At 41.2% G+C, this 18408-nt stretch overlaps 3 protein-coding genes across 4 annotated transcripts; 1 reads left to right on the forward strand and 2 right to left on the reverse strand.

Moving 5' to 3' along the window:
* LOC138137554 (glutamate dehydrogenase, mitochondrial-like) lies at positions 1-10475 on the reverse strand. Its single transcript, XM_069057013.1, has 6 exons — positions 9886-10475; positions 1137-1729; positions 925-1086; positions 669-873; positions 461-615; positions 1-271 (listed from the first exon to the last, which is right to left on the reverse strand). The coding sequence occupies exons 1-6, from the start codon at positions 10307-10309 to the stop codon at positions 155-157; spliced, it is 1656 nt and encodes a 551-aa protein (XP_068913114.1). The 5' UTR covers positions 10310-10475; the 3' UTR covers positions 1-154.
* Positions 10476-12023: 1548 nt separating this feature from the next.
* Mcm3 (minichromosome maintenance 3) lies at positions 12024-15500 on the reverse strand. Its single transcript, XM_069057010.1, has 11 exons — positions 15324-15500; positions 14949-15270; positions 14762-14892; positions 14193-14431; positions 13849-14142; positions 13491-13797; positions 13292-13440; positions 12820-13123; positions 12527-12772; positions 12367-12476; positions 12024-12319 (listed from the first exon to the last, which is right to left on the reverse strand). Exons 1-11 carry the CDS (start codon positions 15396-15398, stop codon positions 12121-12123), a joined length of 2376 nt encoding a protein of 791 aa, XP_068913111.1. The 5' UTR covers positions 15399-15500; the 3' UTR covers positions 12024-12120.
* An 11-nt stretch (positions 15501-15511) lies between these two features.
* On the forward strand, positions 15512-18408 carry Xe7 (A-kinase anchor protein 17A). Of its 2 annotated transcripts, XM_069057012.1 has the most exons (6): positions 15512-15601; positions 15695-16602; positions 16939-17146; positions 17195-17251; positions 17302-17476; positions 17707-18408. In XM_069057012.1, exons 2-6 carry the CDS (start codon positions 15833-15835, stop codon positions 18306-18308), a joined length of 1812 nt encoding a protein of 603 aa, XP_068913113.1. In that variant the 5' UTR covers positions 15512-15601; positions 15695-15832; the 3' UTR covers positions 18309-18408. The 2 variants fall into 2 exon arrangements, with proteins under 2 accessions (XP_068913113.1, XP_068913112.1); XM_069057011.1 differs by having other exon boundaries at positions 15526-16602.

Genomic DNA, 18408 nt, shown 5'->3' on the forward strand with positions numbered 1-18408 from the left:
TGACTTATCAAGTTTTATTGAGATAATTCAATAACAAATCATCATGCAAGTAGCATTTTTAGTATTATGTACATAAAATACGGAGTGAGTGAAACAATAAAGTACGCGACCATAAATACTGGTAAATAAAATCGTTCTTAAGGTAGATCCGCGTTTAGAATGTAAGGCCAGCTTCTGAGTAAGTGTTGAAGATTTTCTCGACTGAGTTGATGTAGGCGGCGGTTCTTAAGTCCAGCCCCAGATTGAACTTCATTGCGGTTTTCATGATTGCCTGAAAAGACCGCATCGTTAGTATCGATTTGTGCGAGTTGCGTGACGACTTAGTCGGACCGCTCCGTTTTCCTCGCCCATCAGCTTGTCTGAAAACGAAACCGCGGTCAATAAAATTTGCAACAACACTTTTAGCTCCTTTCGATCTCTAAACAGTGTCGAGTCCAGGTCCAAATCGACCACCACCCACCTTAGCGGACCTCTCCATCGTGTAGTCCAGCCCCGAGTGGACAATATCTTTCTCGGACGCACCGGCTATTCTCTTCTGGAAGGACTCGGACGCCGTCACGGGAATCTTCCCGCCGACGCTGCCGAATCTGCGCTCCAGCGACTCCTGTACGGACTCTGCAAGCGAAAAATCAACACTTTGGGGTACCTCTGTGGCGTGGGGGACATACGCAAGAGGTGATAGTTGGATTCTCTTTCGTATTTGAAGGTGAGTCTTCCGTACGAGACGTGATTGATGTTCTTCAACCACTCGAAGAAGGACACGGTCACACCGCCGGCGTTGATGTACAAGTCGGGAATCACGAGGATGTTCTTGTCGATGAGGATGCAGTCGGCTGCCGGGGTCGTGGGGCCGTTGGCGGCCTCGGCGATGATCTGGAAGGCAAAGAATGAAGTGCGGAAGGTCGTGTCGGGATGGAGCGTTACTTTGGCTCTGATTTTGTGCGCGTTCTCTTTGTTGATGACCTTCTCCGTGGCGGCGGGTACCAAGATGTCGCACTCTTCGTAGAGGAGACTGTCGCCTTCGTAGGCTTGGGCTCCGGGGTACCCCACGATGGTCCCATTGGTCATGCGATATTCCTCCAACTCCTGTAACACTCGCACGTTGTCACCTCGTCATTCCAGTTACCTGACAATACCTTAGGATCGAATCCCTGCGGGTTGTAGATGGAGCCGTCGTGCTCCAAAATCCCTATGCAGGTGGCACCAGCCCTGTGCAGGTACCTCATGGTGTGCAGCCCCACGTTACCGAACCCTTGCACGATGAAAGTCTTGCCGCCCCACCCGGGAGTGGTGCCGCACATGCTCATGTAGGCGGCCTCGTTGATGAAGTTGTCCAAGCCGTGGAAAACTCCTCGGCCGGTGGCGGAGACGCGCCCGTGGATGCCGCCCTGGTTGATGGGTTTGCCGGTGACGCAGGCGTGACTGTTGATGTCTTGGTAGCCGATGGTCTTCGAGTAGGTGTCCGCGATCCAGGACATTTCACGTTCGCCGGTGCCCATGTCGGGGGCGGGGACGTCGATGCTGGGGCCGATGAAACCCTTCTTGGCTAGTTCGAGGGCGAAGCGACGAGTGATCTTTTCGAGCTCGTGTTCGGTGTACTCCTTCGGGTTGATCTTGATGCCGGCTTTGCCGCCGCCGAAGGGGACGTCCACGCAGGCGCACTTGAACGTCATCAACGCCGACAATGCTTTGACTTCGTCGCGGGTCACGTCCATCGAGTAACGGATGCCTGAAAGAAATCTACATGTACATCTGAAGAAGGAGCAGAATGATCATCAAGATGTTGAAAACGAGAAAGACTGAATTGTTATGAACTTTATTGGAATCGTCATTGAGAAGGAATAAACTAAACAAGTTTTCGTGTAGTTGGCGTGAGGCATCGAAATGGCATAACTAATCTGGGGTCATTACTGACCCCAGCCGTCAACAGATGATACCGAAAAATAAAATACGATTTGAATTGTCCTTCGCTATATAATGTTAATTCGATATTCATCACAGCCAACAACAGTTTTTTTTAACACAAATTGCAAGAGTTCTGGGTCCGAATAGACCCTCGTTGGATAAATCTTATAAAACGTGCCCTTGGGAGTTTTTTAATCACTATTATAAATTACATATTAGGTTTTTGTTTTTCCATACGACAATTTTTTGCTTTGTTATGCACTGGTCGTAAAAAATGATCTGGTGTAGTACAAAATGTACCACAATAAACAGTGATTTTTTTGGACGTTGGACCACTATTTCCAACTCACGAGAACAGAAAAAATTTAAGGAAAACATGTTTTGTCTCCTTAGAATATTGATAAGAGGATACAAAAGTGTCGTGGTGTCAAAATTTATTATTGTAAAGAACATATTTTGAAAAAAAGGTTTGTTTGAAATCTATCAATTTAGATTTACAAAATACATAATTCACATTGAATTTGACACAGTTTTTTTATTATCTTTCTCATTATTACATAAATTTTTGTTGCAGAAATGTTATTGCCGTTTTCATGTTTGTTATATGAAAAACAATTTGTGAATATTGACGATATCTACAGAAGTAAGTAAAATGTATTCACGTTGTTTTGGCATAATGGGAGGCTATGGAAATTTTGCATTTAATTTGGTAGTGAAACTGTCTGTAGAATTAGGTTATGTTTTTCTAAATTTGAGGTTATAAATAGCGGCAATGTATAGTCTAGTGCATTGTTGTCAGTGTTACTAATTTGTAATAGAAGAATACTTAGACATCTCGGGACGTTATATTCATTTTGATAGGTCCGCATGTCAGGCACTTTAGTGACGGAAATCAAACAGTGTGTCCAACGTTAAAAAATAAATCATGGCCTTCCATTATGCCAAAACGATGTGAACGGATATCTGGATAATTTTTGTATGACACGCTCATTTTAAAGAATAAATATGTGAATTTGACGATGGGGTCAGATATGACCCCCGGATATAATTTTGAATAAAATTATATTTTTTGCTTCCATGAAGTTTAGGTATGAAAATCGAATATGAGAGCTTGTTTAGAAAGATTTCCTTTATAGCTTCTCGAACCGCCTTGGACCTTCCTACACCTCTCCTGCATTTCCCTGTATCTTTCTAAATCTTTCTGTTCCTCTACCAAATTTCCCTGTATCTCTCCTGGGCCTCCTGTATTTCGCTCAGATCTCCTTCTATCTCCCACGGATCAACCGATATCTCCCCTAGATCTCCCTGCACCTCCACCACCCCCTTGGAACTTCTCGTATATCTGCCCCAAATGTACTCTCAGCGCAGATTCTTCTTCACAATCTTACTTGGACCTACTTGGACGATAACTGTTGCGCGATTGGTTGCCATAACTCATCGAAAGAAAAAAAAAACACCAAGTTCAACTTCAAAAACATTTCATTCCGAAGCTTTTTTCCCAGACTATTTACATAACAAATGCATCGACGGTAAATGGTAGATAAGCAGATAAAAAATAATCAAATCACATCAATGAAACTGCAGATTACATGAACTTTCCGAGAACATTTTATTTTGCACCTATGCTTTTTGCGAAATGCGAAATTGTACAACAAATATGTTACGCAACGAGATTACGAGAATATAAACAAAAATTTTTTTCCCAAAAAACAAAATAACTGTCAAAACAAATTATCGACACAACGTTCTGATTTTTTTTTAAACAGTGTAAAAATAGATTATAGATTTAAAAAATCTCTTGCAACATAGTTGTTTACAGTTTTCTTATAATGAAAGTCGGTAAAAATAGTAACCGGTGATCAAGGTATGTATTATTTTCTTTATTTTCAACTTGTAACGTACCTATTTTTAAACGCATTTATCATGCGTTCAAATGAAAACCTGGGCTGAGTAGGCGTTGAAAAAGTAAACCTTTTGGAACAGTGTAAAGTTTGAATTTGCCGCCGTTTGACACGAATGACATAATTTGTTGATGTTTAATCGGCACATCATTGAACATGTTTGTTCGTCCTTTGATACTTGCTTCGAGAATAGGAATTGTCAGTTAAAGTAAAACATTGCAAAGGAAGGAAAAAACAGACAAATTTTTTGTTTATAAATTTTAGGTTAGCTGTCAAGATGCTCTAATTACAACTGTCAATTTACACTTTAAAAAAGCAAAACAATCGACGGTTTCCCAGCTCAGGATTTCATTTGAAGGCCCGATACAATAATGATTACACAATTTAAGAAGACGAAGCTCTAACGCGAAGCAGATTGTTGCAACCGTCTAGACAACGAAGAATTCCAGTCAACCAACATTCTTTTCGCCAATTCGACACCCCCACGAATCTTTCAAAATTTGTTTGGTCGACCGCGTAACAAAATAGTGATACCCACACGGTGATGCGACGAGCAAAAATGTAGATATCACGAACATGACAATCTGGTGTTCAAGTTTTATCTTCCCACATTTGTATTTATATTTAACAACTACTGATATCCTCTTTAACCGCTCTCGATTGCACTACATCTAATTATTACAAATTTGTAATTACAAAATTACAAATTGCGAAAAACCTAATCGCTCCATCGTTGATCGAGCGTCGTTGTCATGCGAGAAATTCTCTGCGAACAAATTTAATTGGCAACAACAAACTGGAACCTTTTATTACGTAAAGATCGTGCCACACTGTTACGTCATCGTTCCACCTTCCCTTTATTCCCCCTTCAAGTGTAACCAAATTTACGGTTGGCACGTGACCCATCCATCCAATTAAATTATTCCTGCAAGTGTTGCAAACATTCTCAATTTTATTAATAGCAACCGGCGTATCACGCGGTTATCCTTGCCAGTGAAAACTTAAAAGCAAGAGGATTCGGTTTGATCAGGAACGTTAAAGAACCAGAGAAATATTCTTCTTTTTTCGAGCTCGAGTTACACCTTTCAACCTTGACAGAATTGCGATACAAAATACAGTGTATTGCACTGTGGTGAGATTTTTTAAATTATTTATGAAGGCCACGGAGTCGATTGGTTTGAGACGTCGGTTGATTTTTTGATACAGTTAATAACAACAGTAATTTCACCACTTGAACCGTGTTAAAAGCAAGGCTACGAAGATAAATAAAATCGCTTAGATTCGCTTGCTCGACACCCATAATTCGGTTAGTGATAATGTGATAATGAGAAAAGTCGGTAAACAACATTAAATCGGTAATTTTTATCGTAATCGCTCATAAATGATTAAATAAATATTACGCAAATTAATCGGATGCTAATTGTTGTATTTTTCGTCCTTCTGGACCGGGTACTGTCCAGTACCATCCCCGGCGATTTTTAAAACAAGACGAGTACCCAGTGACGGTTGGCCATAGGAATTAATTTATCAGGAGATGAGAGTACGATCTATCTATGATTTTTGTGTTGCTTTGGTGACAATCTTATCTTCAAAGATTAAACAATCTGTCAGGTAAAACAAATATCTTACAACAATTTGATAAAAGTCTCGAGTGTGAATATAAAAAAGAAACATTTCACTTGATCTCTTTGGACTTTTGTTGGCTTCGTGATGGAACCTAATATCACCTAGCAACAGTTTTTTAAATATATACAGGGTGTTAGTAAATGGTTGGGAATAAATCTCGGGATGAATTCCTTATAAAAAATGTGGCTTAAAACCTTAATAAAGTTTTTCGTTAGAATGAGTAGTTTTCTCAAAAAAATAAAAAGTAAAAATAAATGTATTGTGGCATATCCGTATTTTTTTTAAAATAATGCGAAATAATGGTTTAAAGAAAAAATTTAAACGTGGGACGTTGAATTAAAAAAAAAATCAAAACTAATGCGATTTTAGGCAGACAAATGAACTAATTAGAGAAATTCTCCAACAGTGGACTACATTTTTTTTTTTTTTTAGAAAACTACTCATTTTAACGAAAAAATTTATTTAGGTTTTAAGCCACATTTTTCGTAAGGAACTCACCCTGAAATTTATTCCCAACCATTTACTAACACCCTGTATAATACGAAATAGGGTATTGGGGTTCAGAAGGATAAACGGAAAACTACGAATAGTACATTTTTCAACGAGCGTATAATGATTGATGGCAATTGTTCAAGAGGATGAAAATTCCAACACGAGCCGTAGGCGAGTGGTGGAATCGTCCGAGTGAATAATAGCCATTATACGCAAGTTAAAGATTCACACTTGAAGTCACTTCAGAGCAGAACCTATGGTTGGAATTTTTTGAGCTCAGAATTGACAAAGATCTCTTTATGAACGAGAAGGTTAAAAATGTACTATACTTGCGCGATTCGGCATCATTATGGCAGTTTATTTTGATATCTCATCTGAATAGATTAGGCTTCAAAAGAGCTTCTTTTTTAATACGAGGTCGTCAAGGTTTTGTTGCAACATTTCTTCCAATATTTTTTTGCTTACATGACCTTTTTTGCAGTTTTAGAAAAATATTACATTTTCTTTTACACAACAATATAATAAGCTCTGTTTAACACTTGCTAAGCAATTCCCATTTTTGCGTCACTTCCCAGTTTTGAGGAAATGTTTCAGTAATCGACTGAATTACTGACGAAAACAACAGACTAAATTATACGAACTGTTTCACACAATGTAACTCCTAATGACTGACGTAAAACATAATTTAAAATGAAAGATCAATAGATTATTTTAAACACTCGACGTGGCTCGACAAGGTTTATTCAACCAACAACAAAATTAACGGAAATTCAAAAAAAATTACATGTAAAACGACTATTAAAGAATGAATCTGTCAACAATAAGTCGCACATCGCGTAGCAACCGCAAAACGAGGCACAATTTTAATTCTCAAATATTAAAAATCAAATTAAATTCAATTTTCAAACATTGTTTTTTGTTGGTATAGCCGTGGAGAAAGTATAGTAGTCTTCAACTTGCGTATAATGGCAATTATCACTCACTCGGACGATTCCACCACTCGCCAAGGGCTCGTGTTGAAATTTTCATCCTCGTGAATAATAGCCATCATTATACGCTCGCTGAAGAATCTACTATTAAGAAATTTATTTTCGATTCTCAAAATATCAAATTAATTTGCGAAGCAAATTTTCGTTTTACGATTGTATCAAATATTTAATGTAAAAAAGATGTCAATGGCATCTTTACAATTACGTACATCACTGCATACATTTCCGAATTTATTTAGTCAAATGTTTATGGTTTCCTCTGAGGCACTGCGTATTTATTGAATGTTTTTCATTCGAATCAAATTATATAAAGAAAGAGAAGACAAGTTTTTCCAATTAGTTCGTAACACATCAAAATGGTGATTAATAGAAGTGTTTTCCAAATGATTTCTGTTCAGTCTATCTAAAGGTTAAACTGTTGTTGTTTGACACTTAATTGCGTTATTACCGCTTCACTCTATATCAGTTGGTTACGTCAGTTCCATTAAACTTGCAACTGTACACCTACAGTATATCATAAAGACAGTGGTTAATCTCTGAAAATGAAAAATCTACCCACTAGTATCATCAATAGGTGTGAAAGATGTGTCAACAATAAAAATTACCAAGAAAAATCTTATCTTTTATTGTGTCCATTAATATTGAAACTTTTAGCAATTCTACAAATGGGAGATCAATTAATGCTTTGACTTTTTTCTCTTCTTCTCGAAAAGAGCGTGAAATTATATCAATCACATTTTGATACAGAAACGGTGAAAACGGGAAATTTATTTTCCTATTCTATCGGGCCTTCAAATAAATATATATTTAGAGTAGGCATAGGCGACATTCTAATTCTGTTAACAGTGTAACCAATTATTCTCCGGAGTTTCACAAGTTACAGGTTAAATTAAAAATATTTTCTAACCTAATTTTATTTCGTTAAAATGCCAGACGTTTCTTGTGTCATTTTCTACGCTGGAAAAATGTTGCCAACAATTGAATTTCCATAGGTTGCTCTAAATATAAATTTATTTGAAGGCCCTTTATTAATTCCTAATCAAATAAATTTTTTATTCATTTTTTATTTCTCTTTGTATAATTCTCGTAATTGAGATTTTTTCCTGCTTGAATAAAGACGATTATTATTACTTTTATTATCATTTTGTAAAAAGTCGTTTTACCTTACAATGAATTCATAAATTATTCTTATCGACTCAACAAAAATAGAAAACAATACTGTATAACTTTGATAGCACATGGACATGACCCATAAAAAAATAATTCGTTGTAAAATGGTTGTTCCTAACCGGCTTTATCAATTTGCAATTACTTAATCTAGGTAGTTACCTAGAGACTGCTTTTGCAATAAGATTTCAAAAATAAGAAAAAAAAAACCACCAACTTCTTAATTTAACCGACCGGACAGTTTTTCTTACAAATAAAATAAAATATAGGTATCTTGTCGATTTATTTATAAGAAAAACTTTGGTAAGAAACGCTACATAAAAAATAAATCATAAATCTGACTGTTTAAGAACGAACAAATTCCACACTTTGTGTTTTTTTTTAAACAATTTTCAATGTTGTCAAGCGTTCAGTTTTTTTTATGATCTTCACAAATTGATCTGGTTAGGTAAAATTTAATGTTAGGTCTTCATTCTTTAAATTTTTTAAATACATATTACGTAATACATACTAAAACGTTGCAGGAATTTATTTCAATTAAAAATTAAAACTACATATTGCATGATGAGTCAGTCTGTTTAGTGCGTGTCAGGTCAGTTTAAAATTTTTTATCATTCCAAAACCAAAGCACTGAAGGATTGTTTAAGAATTCGTTTCCATTAAAAACTAAAATCATCATAGTCTGGTCAGATCAAGTCAGGTAATTTTGATAATATTTTCCATGCAATTTTTCCTCGACCATAATTTTAAATTTTATTTGAAACTCATAAAAAGAGCTTTTCAATTAAAAACATAAAACTTGGACTCGCTCCGTAAAGTGAACTTATTACATATTTGCTTTCCAAATGGTGGATCTATAACTTCTATTCTTCTATTTATTCTGTCAACACTTCAAAGAACTTATCAATCAACAATTCGATCTAATCAAAATCACACCTCTCGAGGGCCTTCAAACCTACAACTTCCTGTCCCTAAATCACTTCACAATTTTATCGACACATTTTTTCCAAGTACCTTTTATCAAAGGAGTTATAAATCCACACAAAACGTATTCGTATTTAACTCTTTTTATCTAATCAAAAATAATTTTCTTAGAATTCACTCCATTTTGTTGGTTGGTATTTCCGTATTAAACCGGACGTTAACCCGACCGGAGTTGTTCCAAATATTTCTTATCGATCAGGTAAAACAGCTCAATCTACCGCAAATGCGCTCCCGTGTAGTTTTATTTACTACGTAAAAACTCGTTTTCACAGAATCGATTTTATGGTTTAATAAGAAAAATTCAAAATGTAAGATTAGATAAAACATAAAAATTTATGAGGCAGTATTTCTTTTTCGTTTAATTACGGGAACCAGGAAAATAAAGTCATAAATACGTAATCACGATAAGGCTTTGACGAGAGATTTATTGAAAGCCATGCTAAGAAGGCAATGAATGGGGTGTTCTTGTTCCTCTATGAATGAAAGATCCATCATTTGTGACGTTTATCGACGGCGGTAGCGTAAGAACAGGTTACTACTACGAGTGGTATCACAAGTTGTTGCATTCGAAATTATCTCGGGTCAATATTTGAATTCGTCTGAACAGCTCAGCTATCAGTTGATAAGGTTTATCCAAGTACCAACAACACAAATTAATTGTAGAGGTGTTCAGCAATCAATTAGAGGCGCAACTTTGACACACCTCCACTCCCGGTGGAACAGGAGCCAACCCCATTCTGGCGCAAACAGGAACAAATTTAGCTCGAGCGGTCGTCTATTTTCGTCAGGAGTGTGCGACATCCCGTCTGAAATTGTCTTACCGCCTTTGCACGGCGTCCTGTGGGTGCTGTGCTGGGCCCTGTACCCCCTGACGATCTCGTACTCGCCGTTGTCTCTCCGGATGGGGAAGGCCACCTCGAGAATGTGGTCGCACTGCTCCATCAGCGTCAGGATGCCCTTAACTTTGGCCTTGCGCTGGTCGAGTGTGAGCCGGCTGCCCTTCACTTTGGCCAGGTCCTCTACGAGCTTGTCCTCGACCAGGACGCAGGACCTGTGGAAGAAATACTCCACCATGTCGAAGAAGCGCGGGTTGGGGTTGGTGGGCATGTCTTTCAGTCGCTCCGGGATTACGTGGTCGGCGTAGCCGCGCGCCTGGATGGACGAGGCGGGCGCCAGCTTCAGCAAAGTGGCGACCTCCAACTTCTTGCATGGCTGCAGTTTCGACAGCGATTTTAAACCCAACATTTCGACCGGTTTCGGCTCAAGATTCGGACACTAAACGAGACCACGCGTTACGAACGACCGATTTACAGACGGACTTGTGTAGGGACGTATTTATACAACATTTCACTACGACGCCACCTCTCAAGTGCAACGTTTCTTACGTAATCCGCCAAGCAGCTGATTTTTAACCTCGGATTTCGCGCAAGCCAATTGTCAAACTCGCGGCTTCGCACCAGACCGATGCAAACCTACCGCCGTCAAAGTCACTAACTTTTAGAAACTCTTCTTTCATTACACAAAATAATTTCAAATGCGTACACGAATGCTACGCACAAACGCGTTAACATATTTATAATTTGATCGTCCTCAGCTAAAATTTTAAAGGGGCACACTTCGGATGGAAATTTCACTCAACAACGATTAAATCGTGAATCCACGATTCATCTTTGTGTGCCCTCACAATGAGAACAAGAAGAAGAAGGAAACCTGTGAAGGAAACGTTAGGATTCTAATTATACCCTACAGGATTGTGGGCAACGGTGTGTCCATAAAATATAACAGAACATTTCTTGAAAATGATGCATTTTGTTTCTTCTATTTCGCATCACAAGTTGCTCTTCCTATACTGATTTATTACAATTATCTCATAACGAGGAATAACTACAGTCGAGGATTTTTAGATACTTATTCTTCAAAATGAAAGAATGAAACCCATTTTTCTTCATTGGGTTGGCAACCAATATTACACATGGCGACCATTTTGAGTTGTGACAAGAATTTAATTTATTAGTATAATGCGAGGATTCTATACGTTGTTCTATGTGATTTTAGTAAATTTTTACAATCTTTTCATCATTAATTCAGAATTATTGTCCAAAATCGACATCGACGGTCATACATTTTCAGAAATAAACGTAAATTAACGACTACAGACCCCATCTTTATGCAACGTTGCCAAACCTAACCGTTGCGTTAAAGCTCGATTGTTCCTTTCAATTTGAGGTTAAATTTGTAAAATATAACAATTTAGTTAGTTATTTTGTGTGAAATCTTTCACATTTTATTCATGTAGACATCCAGAATCTGACAACGTCCCAATTTGAGACAATTCTGTCGGCTGTCACAATTTGAATTTAACGTAAGTTTTTAACCCAACAATTCTCTTCTTTACACCGTCTCCTTAACAGTTTCAACCCCCAAATGCGATGAGAATTGGTTAAAAGATGCAACAATTCAACATGGACGAAGAATCCCGGACGCTGTGGTGCGGCAACTTGTCGGAGAAAGTGACAGAAGAGCTACTCTACGAACTGTTCCTTCAAGCGGCCCCCTTGCAGCGAGTTCGCATTCCGACGGATAAAACCGGCCGCAAGTCGAACTACGCGTTCATCACCGTAAAACACGCGATTTCAGTGGAATACGTCGTGCAGCTCCTAGACGGGACGAGCCTCTATGACAGAAGAATAAGCATCAAGCCTCGGAATTCGAGTGCGAACGCACAACGCGGACCGCCTCAGCCGAACGCCGTCAACATAAACGATTTACTTTTGTTGGGGCAGTTGTTACAACCTCCTTTGAATCACGGGACGCCGACGACGCACCACTATCAGCATAATTTCCACAATGACAGGTCACACAACAGGCCATACCACAGGCAGGACAGTCGCAATGCGGGCAGGCAAAGTTGGGGTGCGGACAAAGGTGGTTACAGCAACAAGCGCAATAGGAGGCGGTATTATTAGTTTAAAACAATCCATTTTTATTATGATTTCAATAAAAAAATATGTAGCGCAATAAGAGAGGTCGTATTGGTGATCCTTGTGGCGTTCCGATTAGATCAAAAAGACGATTCCGTCCGCCATCATCACTTGATTCTCTTCTGTCATTTGGTCGATGGCCGCGTGGATTTCTCCCTGGGTGAAGGGCTCGACGTTGTCCGTGTTGACACTATCTCTCACGCGGACCAGGCTCAAAGACTGGGCCCTGTTGTCTCTGAAGGCCCTTTGAAGACTAGTCTTGAACTGCGTCAACCTGAAACAGTCGATAGAGTCGCCGCTTCAACACCCAAAACACTTCACCTGTTATCTGTGATGCTAGGCGTGATGTCCACCTCCATGGTCTCGTCCGCCGTCCTTTCGGAGCTTTGCGTGTGGACTTCCTCCTCCGACTCCTCTCCAAATCCTGACCTCTGTCGGAACACATCAAAATCTAGTACCACCCAATCCCGATCTACTTTACCGTCTGTCTGGACTTCTTCGGCCTCTGCTGTTGCTGCTCGATCTCTTCGTCTTCGGAATCCGAGTCCGAGTTCCTCCTGCGCCTCTTCTTCTCCTTCTCCAGGACCTTCTTGAAGTAGGCGTACTGCACCAGCTCGATGGCAGCGTGGGCGTCTTGTTCAGTCACGCTGCGGGACATGCGGGCCTTCGCGTGCGCGGTTGCCAGACGAATCATGGTTTCCAAAGTACGAGCGGTGACTGGTTGGGTCTGCAATTCAAATCAAGAAAGATTCCCACTTTGGTGGTGGATTTTACCCTCGCGACGTCGTTGTCGAGGAGGTCTTCCGACCGCAGCTTGGAGTACTCGTTGGCGATTATCTCCGAAGCTTGTTCGGTCAGCACCGGCTTCAGGATTTTCATGAAATGGATGTACTTTCGCATGAAGTCCACGCTCAAGATCTTGTCTGTGCGCTTGCGGCTGCCTCCGTGCAAGAGCGCGTCGTATTTTTCGTACATCGGAGTCTCCTTCTCGTCGTCCATATCGCTGGGTTTGATGGTACTGAGGACGTCGACGGTGGAATTCATCGGTAGTACTTCGCCATCTTGTTCCGTGGGGTTTCTAGATTTGACTCGTGTAATTTGAGCACTACCAAAGTAGAGGTCTTGAATTTTCTCATGGGCTATGAGTCATATCATTTACAAATTCTTCACTGGTTTATCGCTCCACCTTCGCGCAGGTCCAAGGTCACAGCCCATGAGAAAATCCAACACCTCTCTGCCTTGTTACCTGTAACGGTGCATCCGGACCACATGATCTGAGATCATCAAGTCGTGGTCTTCATCGACCGAGTCCAGCACGACGAAGAGCAAGTCAAAACGCGACAAAAGAGAGTCTTGCAGGCCGATGTTCTCCATCGGGGTCTTGTACTGGTCGTACTGCAATCAATTGATCTTTAGCAATGAAGCGAAACTGCGACATCGCGTACCTTTCCGTAGACGGGATTCGCAGCGGCTAGTACCGAGCATCTGGCGTTCAAACTGGCGTGGATCCCTGCTTTGGCGATGGTAACTCTTCCCTGTTCCATGACTTCGTGAATAGCGGTACGATCCATGTCCGACATCTTGTCAAATTCGTCGATGCAGACCACCCCTCTGTCGGCTAGTACCATCGCCCCGGCCTCTAGTCTTCTCTCGCCTGTCTCCTGGTCGGTGGTCACGGCTGCCGTGAGACCCACCCCTGAAGAACCCCGCCCCGTCGTGGCGATGGCTCTCGGCGCCGTGCACAACACGTATCTGCACAAAACACCTCTTGGTACCCTCGAGACGGTTGTTGCAGATTGTTACCTCAAAAGTTGCGATTTGGCGACGCTGGGGTCGCCTATCAACAAGACGTTGATGTCCCCTCTCAATCTGGTGCCGTTGGGCAACACTTTCTCCACCCCTCCCAGCAACAGGCACAGTATGGCCCGCTTGATGTACTCGTGTCCGTGGATCGAAGGCGCCAGCGACTTGGCCAGCAAGTTGAAGATGTTCTTGTGGGAGCGAGCGAGTTGTTTGCATCGGGCGACGTCTTCTCGAGAGATGCAAGGGTTGGCTTCTTTGCTCAGTTGGGACAGGTTGTTGGCGATCACCACGGTTCTGCAATGTTTTTGTTGGATTTAGGGGTTTTTGTGGGGGCGGGTTGGTACCGGAAGGTGCCAGAAGTGAAGCTCCCCTGTTTGTTGGGGAGGCAGCGGTAGTTGCCCACTACTTGGATGCGGTCGCCGGGCTTGCACTGATCGACGAGGTCGTTGTCGCAGATTACGTCGACGGAGCGTGGGAGTTGGCCGGCGGGGGCTTTTTCAGGCATTTCTTGGATGGAGATGGTCTGGTGGTCTTTGTAGACTGACAGACCGAACTCGGTCTCGAGGACGTTGCCTTCGTCATCCTATCAAAGCATAAAGAAGATAAACATTCTTTGCAGTTTGAATGTTTGACAGTTTAACATTACAGTTTAATCACCAGAGGGCAGCACTTATTTTCTTACATCATAGATAACATAGTAAACCTATGTTATCTATGTCTTACATTATTCTTTGTGATTTCTCTAATTAAATAAATTATTTCTGCAGTAAATTAAATTACTTTTTTCATACTCTTAACACACTGAACACAAAAAATCAAAATATATTTTTGTAACCTACTCCCAATTGATAATTTTTTGAAAATTGTTCACAGCAATATTAGTTAACTGTGCATTAAATCTGCACTAAATTACCTTTGTGGGGTACAGAGATGAACTGGGAAAGGCTTCCAATGAAGTCAAGTCCTGGTACTTCCTCTCCATCACTTTCTTTGTAACAGGACAATAATGCACACTCCTCACCACTTTGGGATGAATCAAAGAACCTTCAAACACTCTCAAAAGTTAAAACATCTTCACAAACATCAAGATAAGGTCATACATTTAGTGACAATCCCTTCCACACAGATCAAGTTGCCTAAATACCTCGAAGTCAGGCTTCTTGGTGTGACATGTTTATTTCCAAAGCTCCCCTCAAATGCTACAAAAAAATCGTCACTTTCTTTGGCATACTCATGCGCTACTGTGAACACATATTCTTTTACAGCTTTCTGGAAGGCTGACTGCTCTTCAAAAGCGTTGTTGAGAAGGGACTTTGCCCTAGCTGGATTTTTGCGGCGCAAATCGTTCACATTTACTTTTAGACGTCGGGACTTGTCTGCGACCATATCCTTGACTAACTGCGAGTATTTTCCTTGATCCTCCTATGAATTTTCCAGTTGGGTACACAGTACAGGTATGATTAAGTGTTTCTTACCTCATCATCCAAGAAGTCGAGATACTCGCGTTGCATGTCCCGCAGACGCTGGTCCACATCTTGATTATCAATCATTTTGAACAGTTCACTTAATTTACGAGATTCTAGTCGCTAATAACACAAACGCGGCTAACAACGGGTTGAACAGCTTTTGGCGGGAAACCGCTTCTTTAGGGAATTTAGTTTTTGTTTTGACAGCTGTGTCGCAGTTTGACAAGTTTGACATGTGTCGTTTGTGCAGTTCGCGATTTTGATGAAGAATAAAAAGTTTCCCTTCGGTGCATAATAGAAAAGCATTTATGATTTAGAGGACGATATTTTTTACGTTCTTTTGAATAGCACATCGACCTCTAAACATGAATGCTTTTCAGACATGCCGGAATACATCAGACGCGGTCCCACTGTACCTCCCCCAGCATTTATATTTAAAACCAGCGGCTCGTTTGACCATTTCGATTCAGCTCCCGAACGTGAAGAAGCTGGAGAAGAGCATCTCCCACTGGGAGATCATGGAGAAGTTGCGCTCCGCGATAAAACCCGACGAGTTCAGCGTGTTAAAAGTGTCGAAGACCACCGTCGAGTTCGTGCGGTTCGAGGCAGAAATCGAGAACCGGACGAGACTCGACCGAGTCGTGTCGAAACTCGACAACAATTCCATCAAACTCAAAGAAATCCCGAATCTCCTTCGCCTGAAAGCTGCAGAAGCCAGGTCAGATTTCCCGACGCGCCACAAATGGGACGCGTTCTTCCAAGAGGCCAAAGACATGGACGAGATGAAGCCGGGACAGCGCCCCGACACCATACACATTTCGAATCTGCCTGTGAAGTGGTTCGTCCCGTACCATATGACTGACGAGGAGGACGTGACGCCCTCTGAGAAGCTGTTCTACAGGGTTTTCGAGAAATTCGGGATGATCCGGTACGTCGACATCCCGACTTGCGACCCTTACAGGAAGAAAATGAAGGAGCAGATATCGGGGGTCAAAGCGCACTCGTTCGACGAGAAGGAGTTTTTTGAAGGTTATGTGCAGTTCAAGGACTACATAGGATTTACCAAGACGATGGACGCTTTGAAAGGTATGAAACTGATGCGAAAAGAGGAGGACGAGGCGCTTTGTGTCAGTATAAAAGTAGATTTTGATCGGTCGAAGCATCTGAGCGATGCGTCGATCCGGCGGAGAGAGATCGTGAGAGACAGACTCGTTAAAAAACAAAAAGAGAGAGAAGAAAAGGAGAAAAATGAACTGGACGCCAAAAAAATGAAGGAGCACAATGAAAGGTTACTACTTTTTAATTTGTGTTACGATGATTTATACAGGGTGATTTATAAGAGGTGTAAAAAAACGTTGACGCCGTGTTAGGGGAGTCATTTTAAGAAAAAAATGTTATATGAATGTAGGTTCTATTTTGTTTGTTTGCAGAACTACATCAGATAAAAGTTAAATCTGATGTAGTTGTGTAAATAAACAAAATAGGACCTATGCTTATATGACATTTTTTTCTTAAAGTGGCTTCCTGAACACGATGTCAAAGTTTTTCACACCTATTATAAATCACCCTGTATATGTGTATGATTCGTTGTAACATTATGCGAGGGTCCAGGTATGTATTTTAGGCAAAAGGAAATCAGCTTGAAGACGGAAAAGGAACAAAGAAGAAGAGAGCGGGAAGCTAAAAGGAAAGCGAAATTACTTGAGAAGCTGAAGATCAACAGTTGCGACGAGATAAATGATAAAATAGCCAAAGAGGAAAAGAAGTTGATGAAGGCGCAAAGAAAACTCGAGGCTATTCGACTCGTAGAGGAACTCTTTCGTCGAATTAAGGTAGAATTTTAACAAAGAAAAGAATGTGTTTAAAAAAATACGTTTTAGGACAAAAAGGACGAATTGCACATGTACAGCAAGTCCAAGAGTGCTAGCGGTAATGAAGTAGGTCTTGACCGATTTGTCTTGTTTTGTGTCTAATTTGCGTGTTTCAGTTGAAGAAGTTCAAAGACATGAGCGAACTAGAGGTTTTGACTCGACGCCAGAAATTACACAACGCTATAGAGGGAAGAGTAGTGTTGAAAAGCATTCTTTCGGGGAAAAGGAAGTCGAGGAGTGGTTCCACGTCAAGCTCTAACACTTCTTTGTCTATAGAAAATGATCAAACGGGTGTGTATTTTTATTTGACAGCATTGTAATATCCACGTTACATGTATGTAATGTAACATTCACGTTACATCTTTGTAACAAGGACATTACATCTTTGGAACATTGATATTACATCTTTGTAACATTTCCATTACATCCTTGTAACATTTCCATTACATCCTTGTATCATTTACATTACATCTTTGTAACAGAGATGTTTCTGTTATATCTTGGTGCTGTCTGTGTTACAGACTCCCGGAACAACCTCGCCCCCGACATGCTCTACGACCCGAACTGGTACGCCTACAACTACCCGGCCCCCATGTATCCGCCGCCCCTCCGCGGAACGTACCATCTCTACCCGCGCCGCCCCCATTCTCGAGCGCCGCTCGCGGGTCCCTCTCGAGGTCGTCCGTTTTCGAGAGGGCGAGGCTACAGGTCGCGTTACCGCGGCGGCTACCGCCACAATTTCGCTCCACATTACGCCCCTGAAGTCGAGGAGGAGTACCTGAAGTATTTTTCAAAGTTCTTCAACGACCACGACAGGAGGTCGAGGTCGAGATCGCGACGGAGGACATATAGTCGGTCGAGATCGCGTTCGCGACGTCGCTCGTCGTCCTACTCGAGAAGTCGCAGCAGGTCGAGATCCCCGAGGAGGTCTAGGTCGAGGAGGAGATCGAGGAAGTCGGGGTCGCGGTTTACGCCGTCGCCGAAGAGGAAGTCCAGGAGCGTGGACAGTTCGAAGTTTGTCTCGCCGAAGAGTTTGAGGAAGGGGAGATCGAAGTCGTGGTCGACGCCAAAGGATGGGGAGAAGGAGAGGAGGTCGTGGTCAAGGACGCCGGAGAAGAAGTGAGGGGGGAGGAATTTTGTTTATTTATTGTATATTTTGAAATAAGTTTTCTACAAAATGTCTTTATTTTGAAAAAATGAAAAATATAGTTTTTTTTAATGTA

This window comes from Tenebrio molitor, chromosome 8 (assembly GCF_963966145.1).
Source record: "Tenebrio molitor chromosome 8, icTenMoli1.1, whole genome shotgun sequence".
Lineage (NCBI taxonomy): Eukaryota > Metazoa > Arthropoda > Insecta > Coleoptera > Tenebrionidae > Tenebrio > Tenebrio molitor.